The following is a 12092-nucleotide window of genomic DNA, read 5'->3' as shown; positions in this document are numbered from 1 at the left end:
TAAAAATCTGAAGTAAACACTGGCAAAGAGATATTGAACATAAAAGAAATGAGAAAGAAAATAATCTTCTAGTTTGTAGGGTTTTTCTGTTTGTTTTTGGTTTAGAATGGGTTCACTGTAGGTATTTGTTGAATTGTTTTGCCTAATAATATTTTGCTACTTCAATACTTAATAGTTTTGTTTATTTTTGTGTAGTTAAAATTTTTGTGATCTTTTTTACCTCTTTTCTACATCCAATTCAAAATTATGTCTTTCAATTTGATAGGTTTTAGATCTTCTTGGAACATCCTCAAATATATTTCCCTCCTGTGTTATAAAGCGTAAATAATAAAGACATTAGCACTGGTGAAATGGTTTGGTTAGGTCTGCAAAACCTGCTAATGTCTGATGAATCATTCAGAATATTGATACACATGATAATGAGGTGTTTCATAATAATATATGTTTTCAATAATATTGTAAATATATGAGATTATCATGTGTCTGTGTATCTGCATATACATCTTAACATATCCTGGCATAGCTTCTTCATTTCTCATTACTGTGATGATTACTGGCCATTAGAAAATGAAGAAATAAATAAAAGAATTACAAATGTCAGAATGACCACAATTTCCTACCTCTGAGAATCCACCATTTTGCTCCTTCCATGAAAGTCACTCAAGTTTTATAGAGAATTGTGTGAATGGAAGAAGAAAGCATCAGATCTTGATTTAAGAAAATATATTAGGGAATATTCAAAGAAGAACAGCTAATAAAGATTTCATGAATAAACACTTAAATACATTGGAACTTTGAAGGATACATCAGACTCTATACACCTTGTTTTTATTTCTTAATTAACATTTAGTGAAATAAAAAAAATAAGCAAATGAATGAAATTATTGTAAGTACCTCAAAAAACTGAAAATCTGTTCTAATGTATACTTAAACTATTTTAAGAATTGCATTGGCTTATTAGGCCCAGGTATGTGGACATATATGAACAGCTTAAACAGATCACAGCACTGCATTGATAGGACAGTCTAAATCAGAAGAATGTGAACTGGTGGATACTAAACTAAACTGTCCAACAGAATAGTAGCTACTAGCTGCACAACAGCAAGCCCAAATTAGGAAAGGAGAGTAATCACTGGAAGAAACAAAATAAACAAACAAAAACAAAATCTTTGTTGAAGTTTGTCAAGGTAGCTAATCCCTAGAGTATTGACATACTAACTCCATCACTACTTATGTAGTTAATATCAAAAACCACATCTTACATGATGTCTTTCATTTAAATAACAAGTATATGAAAAATATAGCCAAAATATGGGCAGAAATTGGGGCTGATATGAAAACAAGGATGTCTCTCAAGTGATAGTTGACTGATATGTTTAGGGAGGAATTCCCCTTCCTGGAAGTAACCATCCACAGATCACATTATAACTCCTGCTCAGAATAAGGAACAGCAAACAGTAATTGCAAGCTAAATACTTTATTTGAATCACTTTTTCTATAGGAATAATATTTGAAGGCATCTCTCTTCTGTTCACCATAAATAAATAAATAAATAAAGAAAGAAAGAAAGAAAGAAAGAAAGAAAGAAAGAAAGAAAGAAAGAAATAAGGACTGGAAGAAGAAAGACATGATGTTTAATTTTAAAATGTCCTAAAGTACCTTTTCATCTATTGGATTGTGTTTGAGTTAAGACTTTCGATTAAGAGTAAGTTTAAATCACACACACACAATAGAATTATAGAGGCCATTGAAGTTTCAGATACATCTATAACCTATGTATTTAGGAACAGAGAGGTAATCTCTGGAGTTTGGGGGGTGGTATGTAGGATGAGGTGCTTAATTACCTTTTCATTGCTATATAATCAGATGGTTATACAAAAAACAACCATTCACCATCGGTAACTAGGCTGTTCATGGTTTCTGTGCTGGGGTGAGCCTTGCTGGTTTCTATACTGAGGGGATTTCTGCTGGGGACCTCACAGTTGGGGTCGTCTCTGAGAGTTTCCAGGCTGAGGGGGACTCTGAAACCCTCCTGGTGGGGGTGGTTCCTGAGGATTTCCAGGCTGAGGGACTCTCTGAGGGCCTCCTGATGGGGGTGGACATTGTGGATTTTCAGTCTGAGGGGATCTCTGTGGGCTTCCAGGTGTGTGAGTCTTGTGGATTTCCAGGATGAGGGGGTCTTCGAAGCCCTCGTGGTAGGAGTGAACCCTGAGGGTTTTCTGGAAGAGGGGGTCACTGCTGAGGACCTCTTGTTGAGGGTGGACCTTGTGGATTTTCAGGATTAAGGGGTCTCTGAGGGCCTCCTGGTCAGGATGGGCTTTGTGGATTTCCAGGCTGAGAGGGTCTCTGAGGGCCTCCAGGAAAGGGTGGGTACTGAGGGTTTCCAGGCTAAGGAGGTCTTTAAAGCCCTCCTAGTGGGAGTGAGAACAGAGGGTTTTCAGAATGATGGGGTCTCATCTGAGGGCCTCCCTGTGATTGTGAAAAATGCTGATGTCTTGAGGGAGGAGGTTGTGGAAGTGGAGGATGCTGGTGATTGACTCCATGTTGTGGTGATCTCTTTGGTCTATTTACATCTTTCCCACTGCCATCATCATCACCATCATCATCTTCATCTTCTTCATCTTCATCAGAAGCAGAAGGTCTTGGGGGGAATACTCCAGGAGCTTATTTCAGATGATGATGACCATGTCCAGGGCTCTGATGCTCTACCGCTGTTTAATTATAGATCAAAGTACATATGTTTATACCTTCGTTTTTTTTCAACATCAGCATCCCCCGCTTCAACTTTATATCATGAAGTCTCATGAAGCTTAGCTTTCATATTAATCATATTACTTTCATTTATGTCAACACTCAGTCTTTTAATTTAGAGCATAAAGATGAGTTTATTTTGCTTACAATTCCTATGCAAGTGACAAGAGGAAAGGTATTTTTTAAATGTTACTGGTTAGAACTTGTTAGAGTAGCAAAAGTGTAACAACAAAACTGTATCATTTAATATATCAGGGTGTTCAAATTCCTATAAGCATGTGTAAAATGAGAGAAAACTGTAAGCAAAACTTTTTCCATTCACTACTCATGCAAAATATTTTTATTAGTCAGCTAAGGAAAGAGAGCTGAGTGAGAAAAATTACACTTAAAAATGAAAGCAAAGGCTCTGCACTCTTTTATATTTTACAAACAATCTTAGAATTCTACTTGGAATCTCTGCTGAAAAAAGTCTTTCAACAAAACAGTACCAGGATGCATGTTAAAGATGAACAACCAATATGTGAATCATATGTAATCTATTGTTTCAATCCATGGAAGAAACAAATGTTTCTGTAGTAACAGAGCCTAGCATCAATGCTTCCAGTATATGTCCCTGCTTTAAAGACAATGTTGGGACTTCCGGACGCAGAGCAGAGCCTGGCCTACCTGCCAGGTGGAAAGGCGGCTCAAAGAGGCTGAGCAACTGGCGACTTCCGGACGCAGAGCAGAGCCTAGCCTACCTGCCACCCAGATCGGCGGCTCATAGAGGCTGAGCAACTGGTGAGTGGGAGACCAAGACTGCAGGGGTGCAGAGAGATCTCTGCGGAGTGCACACGGAAAGTGCACACCATAACTTACCCTGCACCGCCTTGCCCGATCCAGCGATTGGGAACAGAAAATTAGAACTTCTGTTTCCACCCAGAGGCGACTCACGGACGCAGAGCGGAGCCAGGCCTACCTGACACCGGGATTGGCGACTCATAGAGGCTGAGCAACTGTGATTGGGAACAGAAAATTAGAACTTCTGTTTCTGCCCGGAGGCGACTTCAGGACGCAGAGCAGAGCCTGGCCCATCTGCCACCCGGAACGGAGGCTCGGAGGCTCGTAGAGGCTGAGAAACTGGTGGGTGGGAGGCCTGGGCTGCAGGGGAGCAGAAAGATCTCTGTGGAGTACACCAGGAAAGTGCACCCCCTGCATTGCCCTGCCCTGCCATGCCTGATCCAGCAAACAGAAACAAAACGTTGGAACTTCTGCTCACACCCGACAACTCTGAGGCATAAAACAGGGCTTGACCCATCTGACACCTCAACCAGTGGAGAACCAGGGACATAGACCAGATACAAGGGAAAGGTAAGAACATATCACTGGCAACAAAATGGCAAGAGGAAGGAGAAAGAGTATAGCCCAAGGGAACCAAGACAATCTAGCAACAGCAGAGCCCAGCTCACCCATAACAGCAAACATCGGAACTACAAACACTCCAGAAAATGAAGACACAGACCTGAAACCATGCCTCAAGACACTGATAGAGTTACTTAAACAAGAAAGGGAGGAAAAGCAAAAAGATTCAGAAGCTTTTAAAGAAGAAACAAGGAAAACACTCAAAGAACTCAAAGAACTAGAGGAAAACAGAACCAAAGAAATAAAGGAATGGAAGAGGGAAATTAAAACAGAGATTGACACAATAAAGAAAACACTAAAAGAGATAACCCTAGAGTCAGAACACCAAAAAAAGAAATCAGGAGTCACAGAAGCAAGTATTTCCAATAGATTACAAGAGATCGAAGAGAGAATCTCGGGGGGCAGAAGACAACATTGCAAACATAGACAAAACAGCCAGAGAAGATGCAAAAAACAAAAAGCTCCTAACCCAAAATGTCCAGGAAATCCAAGACACAATGAGAAGACCGAACCTAAGGATAATAGGAATAGAAGAGGGAGAAGAGTATCAACTAAGGGGCACAGTAAATATCTTTAACAAAATCATAGAAGAAAACTTCCCTACCCTCAAGAATGAGATGACCACGAGCATAAAAGAAGCCTTCAGAACTCCAAATAGGTTGGACCAGAAAAGTAATAACTCCCGACACATAATAGTAAAAATATCAAGCACCCAAAGTAAAGAAAGAATACTAAAAGCAGTAAGGGAAAAAGGTCAGGTAACATATAAAGGCAGACCAATCAGACTCACACCCGATTTCTCAACAGAGACTATGAAAGCTAGAAGAGTCTGGACAGACATCATTCACTCCTTAAGAGAGCACAAGTGCCAGCCCAAGCTGCTATACCCAGCAAAACTATCAATCACCATCGATGGAGAGACGAAGATATTTCAAGACAAATCAAAATTCACACAATATCTGACCACAAACCCAGCACTACAACGAATTATAGGTGGAAAACCCAACGTAATGAGGGAAAATACAGCCTAGTAAGAACAAGAAAACACCTAAACAAAAAAAACTAAAAGAAGAAAAAAACACAGACACAACTCAACCCAAAAAAGCAATAATGGCAGGAAACAGAAACAACTATTCCTTGATATCTATTAACATAAATGGACTCAACTCCCCAATAAAGAGACATAGACTATCAGACTGGATACATAAACAAAATCCAGCCTTTTGCTGTATACAGGAAACTCATCTCCGAGACAAAGACAGACACTATCTCAGAGTAAAAGGGTGGGAAAAAAACTTCCAAGCAAACAGCTCCAAGAAGCAAGCTGGAGTGGCGATTCTAATATCAAATAAAGTAAATTTCCAACCAAAAGTTATCAAAAAAGATAAGGAAGGACACTTTTTACTCATTACCGGGGAAATCTGTCAGGAGGAACTCTCAATCCTTAACATATATGCTCCAAATAAAAAATCACCCACATTCATAAAGAAACCCTACTAAAGCTCAAAAAATACATTTCACCCCACACAATATTAGTGGGAGACTTTAATACCCCACTCTCACCAATGGACAGATCAGGGAAACAGAAACTGAAAAAGGACACTGCAAAACTAGCAGAGACTTTGAACCAACTAGAATTAATAGATATATACAGAACATACTATCCCAAAGTAAAAGAATAAACCTTCTTCTCACCACCCCATAACACCTTCTCAAAAACTGACCACATAATTGGACACAGAACGAGCCTCCATCGATATAAGAAAATTGAAATACCCTCATGCATCCTCTCAGATCACCATGGTCTATGGCTGGTCTCTAACAACAACAAAGACAACAAAAAGCTCACATACACATGAAAACTAAACAATGCTCTGTTAAAGGATAGCAGGGTCAAAGAAGAAATAAAGAAAGAATTAAGGATTTTCTAGAATTCAACGAAAACGAAAACACAACATACCCAAACCTATGGGATGCAATGAAAGCAGTATTGAGAGGAAAACTCATAGCCCTAAGTGCTTCCAAAAAGAAACTGGAGAGAGCTCACATCAGCAACCTGACAGCACAGCTAAAAGCCCTAGAACAAAAGGAAGCAGATACACGCAAAAAGAGTAGACAGCAAGAAATAATCAAAATTAGGGCAGAAATAGACCAAATAGAAACAAAAAGAACCATTGAAAAAATCAACACAACCAAGAGTTGGTTCTTTATGAAAATCAACAAGATTGATAAACTCCTAGCCAGATTAACTAGAGGGCAAAGAGAGAGTATCCAAATTAACAAAATCAGAAAGGAAAGTGGGGACATAACAACTGAAACTGAGGAAATTCAAGAAATCATCAGATCCTACTACAAAAACTTATACTCCACAAAATTGGAAAATCTGGAGGAAATAGATGAATTCCTAGACAGATACAAGGTCCCAAAGTTAAACTAGGAACAAGTAAACCATCTAAATAACCCTATAACATCCAAAGAAATAGAAGAAGTCATCAAAAGTCTCCCAACCAAAAAAAACCCAGGTCCAGACAGGTTCAGTGCAGAATTTTATCAGACTTTTATAGAGGATATAACACCAATACTCGCCAAACTTTTCCAAAAGATAGAATCAGATTGAATATTACCCAACTCATTTTTTGAAGCTACAATAACCCTCGTACCTAAACCACACAAAGACCCAACAAGGAAAAAGAACTTCAGACCAATCTCACTTATGAACATTGATACAAAAATACTCAACAAAATCCTTGCAAACCGAAATAAGAACACATCAAAATGATCATTCATCATGACCAAGTAGGCTTCATCCCTGGGATGCAGGGATGGTTTAACATAAGGAAATCCATCAACGTAATCACCATATAAACAAACTCAAAGATCAAAATCACATGGTCATCTCACTAGACGCTTAGAAAGCATTCGACAAAATCCAACACCACTTCATGTTAAAAGTCCTGGAATAAACAAGAATCCAAGGCCCATACTTAAACATAATAAAAGCAATATACAGCAAACCAACAGCCAACATCAAACTTAATGGCGAGAAACTTAAAGCAATCCCACTAAAATCAGGGACTCGTCAAGGCTGCCCACTCTCCCTCTACCTTTTCAACATAGTACTGGAAGTCCTGGCTGGAGCAATTAGACAGCAAAGGAGATCAAGGGGATACAAATCCGAAAGGAAGAGATAAAATCATCACTCTTTGCCAATGACATGATAGTGTACTTGAGTGACCCCAAAAATTCCGCCAGAGAACTCCTACAGCTGATAAACAAGTTCAGCAAAGTGGCTGGATACAAAATTAACTCAAACAAATCAGTAGCCTTCCTGTACTCAAAGGACAAACATGTGGAGAAAGAAATTAGGGAAAAGGTACCCTTCACAATCATTACAAAAACTAGGAAATACCTTGGTGTGACTCTAACTAAGCATGTGAAGGACCTGTATGACAAGAACTTCAAACCTCTAAAGAAAGAAATTGAGGAGGATCTCAGAAAATGGAAAGATCTCCCATGCTCATGGATTGGAAAAATCAACATCTTAAAAATGGCCATCCTACCAAAAGCAATCTACAGATTCAATGCAATCCCCATCAAAATTCCAACCCAGTTCTTCATGGAATTGGAAAGATCAATGTGCAATTTCATATGGAATAACAAAAGTCCTAGAATAGCGAAATCCATCCTCAACAACAAAAAAACATCTGCGGGAATCACTATCCCTGACCTCAAGCTATATTACAAGGCAATTGTGCTGAAAACTGCATGGTACTGGTACAGAAATAGGCATGTGGATCAATGGAATAGAATAGAAGATCCAGAAATGAGCCCTCATGTATATGGTCACCTGATTTTTGACAAAGGAGCAGTAAACATTCAATGGAAAAAGGACAGCCTATTCAACAAATGGTGCTGGTCCAACTGGCACTCAGCATGCAAATGAAATAAAATAGACCCGTTCTTATCTCCTTGTACAAAGCTCAAGTGTAAGTGGATCAAATATCTCCACATTAAACCAGATACACTGAAACTATTAGATGAGAAAGTAGGGAAAACCTTAGAACACATAGGTACAGGAGAAAATTTTCTGAACAAAACACCAATGGCTCAAGCTCTAAGGTCAAAGATTAACAAATGGGACTTAATGAGATTGCAAAGTTTCTGTAAGGCTAAAGACATTGTCAAAAAAACAAAACGGCAACCAACAGAATGGGAAAATATCTTTACCAACACCACATCAGATAGAGGCCTAATATCCAAGGTGTACAAGGAACTCAAAAAGCTAGACACTAGAGAATCAAATAACCCTATTAAAAAATGGGGTACAGAGCTAAACAAAATGTTTTCAGTAGAGGAACACCGAATGGCAGAGAAACATCTGAGGAAGTGCTTGACATCCTTAGCCATCAGGGAAATGGAAATCAAAACAACCCTGAGATTCCACATCACACCAGTCAGATTGGCCAAGATCCAAAACTCAGATGACAGCAGATGCTGGCGAGGCTGCGGAGAAAGAGGAACACTTCTCCACTGTTGGTGGGGTTGTAAGCTAATACAACCACTCAGGAAATCTATCTGGTGATACCTCAGAAAATTGGATATAGTACTACCTGAAGACCCAGCTATTCCACTTCTGGGCATATACCCCAGAGACACCTTAGTACACAACAAAGATATATGCACCACAATGTTCATAGCGGCTCTATTTATAATAGCCAGAAGCTGGAAGGAACCCAGATGTCCTTCAGAAGATGAATGGATACAAAAATTGTGGTACATATACACAATGGAATACTACTCAGCCACCAGAAACAATGACTTAACCAAATTCTTAAGAAAATGGCTGCATCTAGAGAATATCATCCTGAGTGAGATAACCCAGTCACAAAAGAACAGACATAATATGCAGTCACTGATAGTGGGATGCTAACCCCAGAGGCTTGCACTCCCCCAGAAACAACTCACAGACTGTATGAAGTCCAAGAAATAAAGAAACCAAAAAAATATACATATATTTACAAAACAAGAAGACTTTGACTATTTCCATGTTGCGTTTTGTTTTGCATGTACTTTATTGTAACTATTAGGTTTTCAATGCATACTGTCAAGCCCTTGAAAAAAATCAAGTACTGACTAAAAAAAATATATTCACATGGTTTTATGTAAAAAAAATATCTTATAAATAAATAAAAGTGTTATTTTGAAAAAAAAAAAGACAATGTTGGGAAGGTTGTTTGTTTATCCCTGGGGAAACTGTCAGTCATTAATTTGATAAAATAAGAAAAATAAAATGAGATATTAGAAAATGGAATAATTATAAATGCAACAGTTATCTAAAAGGTCAATATAGAATGGATCTCTTTTTGCCTAAGAGCTGAAAAGATGAGTCTTCAAAGATGACCTCTAATAAGTCTAGCCCCTATTCCCTAGAGTACTGATATTAAAGTACTGAAAAGATGAGTTTTCAAAGATGACCTCTAATAAATCTAGCAGCTATTCCCTAGAGTACTGATGTTAAAGGCAACTGACATTCTAATGGGCATCACTGTTTATGTATTTTACTCTTAAAATGTACCAAATCCTGTGTGAAGTATTTTTCTAAAATAGCTGGTATGTAGAAAATGTAGCATAACAGTGGTCAGAACATGAGGGTAACATGGAAAGAAGGGGGTCTCTCAATTGATAGTTAGATGATATGTAGAGGACAGAATTTTTTTTCTGGAAGTAGCCATCCCCAGCCTGCAGTACCGTGCACAGTCAGAATGAGAAACATCAAGGAATAACTGTATGCTTAATATTTTATTTAGATTATTCATCTATAGGAATGAAAGTGAAGCCATCTATCTTCTGTTCACCTGAAATAAAGAAATAAATGGATAAATAAATAAATAAGTTCTGGGAGAAGAAAGACAATGTGTAATTTCAATATGTCTTAAATATTGTTTAGATTCTTGGATAATTCTGTTAGAGTTAGGAAATATGAGAGTGAATTTAAATCACATAACTAATAGAATTATGAAGGCCAATTATTTCTTAGATGTATTTATGATATATGTCTTTAGAAACTTTAATGGTATCACTGGAGTTTGTGGGACTGTATGAAGGGTGAGTTGTTTATTTACCTTCTCTGCCATGGAACCAGATGATTATGCAAACAATGTCTGCAGGAAACTAGGTCTTTTCTGGGGTGGGCCTTGTGGATTTCCAGGCTGAGGGGGTTTCTGTTGTGGGCCTCCAGGAGGGGGTGGTCCTTGTGGGTTTCCAGGCTGAGGAGGTCTCTGAGGTCCTCCAGGTGGGGGTGGGCCTTGTGGGTTTCCAGGCTGAGGGGGTCTCTGAGGTCCTCCAGGAGGTGGTGGGCCTTGTGGGTTTCCAGGCTGAGGAGGTCTCTGAGGGCCTCCAGGAGGGGGTGGGCCTTGTGGGTTTCCAGGCTGAGGGGGTCTCTGAGGTCCTCCAGGAGGTGGTGGGCCTTGTGGGTTTCCAGGCTGAGGAGGTCTCTGAGGGCCTCCAGGAGGGGGTGGGCCTTGTGGGTTTCCAGGCTGAGGAGGTCTCTGAGGTCCTCCAGGAGGGGGTGGCCCTTGTGGGTTTCCAGGCTGAGGAGGTCTCTGAGGGCCTCCAGGTGGGGGTGGGCCTTGTGGGTGACCATGATGAGGGGGTCTCTGAGGTCCTCCATGTGGGGGTGGACCATGATGGTGTCCTGGGGGAGGAGGGTGTGGATGCTGAGTATGATTGCCTCCGTGCTGTGGTGGTCTCTCTGGTGTATTTGTATCTTCCCCACTGCCATCCACATCACCATCATCATCTTCATCAGAAGCAGGAGGTCTTGGTGGGAATCCTCCAGGAGGTGGTCTCAGATGATGGTGACCATGTCCCTGACTCTGCAGCTCTTCTATTAAGTATAGATAAAAGTACATGAATTTATACCTTCACTTTTCCCCAGAAACTATACAATGTTTATAGTTTAAGCTTTACAGGTAAAATAATAACAAGTTCTACTATTTGTTCTGATAATTCTTTGTCTATGTCCCCTTTTTATCTTATATCTACCAGTCCTGAACAGAAGTGAGTAGCCCAATTCCCATTGCACTGTAAGATTCCCTCTCCTACATTATACCTTCCTTTGAGCTCTGAGCTGAGCTCAGGACCAGCAAGACTGCTGTGAGCAGGACCACCAGCATCTTGGAGGAGAGTCTAGACTTGCTCCCAAGTTTGTGCTGGAGGAAGGAAGGACAGAGTTTTTATAAGGAAGGTAGAACAAAGGCACCTTTCAGGTCCTTATTGGTGACCAGACTTGGCACAGCAGGATGCCATGCATCTCTGACTCTTCTTTGGGATTTTAGCCTAGAGGATACAATAGGGGTCAGGTTTTCTAGGATTCAGATGTAAATCATCAAAAATGAAATTTGGAAAACAAGGTTAAATTGATATGGTGAAATTTCAGTTATTAGCAATGAAATGTTATTGTTGTTTAAACATTAATTAGATGTAGCTGTGACTCTGTCCTTATTTGTTGTGATCCTGGGAGTATTGGCTTCTGTGTACTCATGTATATTTGTGTACATAAATGTAATAGCTAAATGTGTAGTCCATTTTGTTCAGTTCTGCAATGAATTATGACACCAAGATGAGATACATAGTAAGTGAGAGAAAAAGACTGGCAGTCTTTTTTGAACAAAATTGGTTGTCCAGAATTCCCAAGATCTGGTTCAAATTGAATAAACTGATATCATAGGAATGAAAGGCTGAATAATCATTTTCTTTGTTAATTCATTGTTAGGAAAAGTAAAGTGGCCAAAGAGAGGCCAGGTAATTATTAGACCAGTCAATCCATGAAAACTTAGTTCTCACATGTAACACAGAATGATATGCTTCACAGAGAATATTCTCACTTTATATATTTAATTTTTAGAATGTTGAATTAGATTATGTTCACTATTGTTTGC

The 12092-nt window shown here is 39.3% G+C and overlaps 1 protein-coding gene across 1 annotated transcript in view; it reads right to left on the bottom strand.

Annotated features, from left to right (window-relative positions):
• Window positions 1–1976: 1976 nt before the first annotated feature.
• LOC308418391 (uncharacterized protein) overlaps window positions 1977–12092 on the bottom strand; it is a gene marked incomplete at both ends in the record, with an annotated part of 39394 nt that continues 29278 nt past the window's right edge. The window contains 3 exons of the mRNA XM_080913745.1: window positions 1977–2411; window positions 2572–2641; window positions 10309–11038. Of these exons, the coding sequence (XP_080769871.1) occupies window positions 1977–2411; window positions 2572–2641; window positions 10309–11038 (1235 nt within the window). The remainder of the gene's footprint in view (window positions 2412–2571; window positions 2642–10308; window positions 11039–12092) is intronic.

This window comes from Micromys minutus (genome assembly GCF_963924665.1).
Source record: "Micromys minutus genome assembly, chromosome: 3".
NCBI lineage: Eukaryota > Metazoa > Chordata > Mammalia > Rodentia > Muridae > Micromys > Micromys minutus.
The sequence above is the reverse complement of the archived record's forward strand: the minus strand, read 5'-3'. Positions and strand labels throughout refer to the sequence as shown.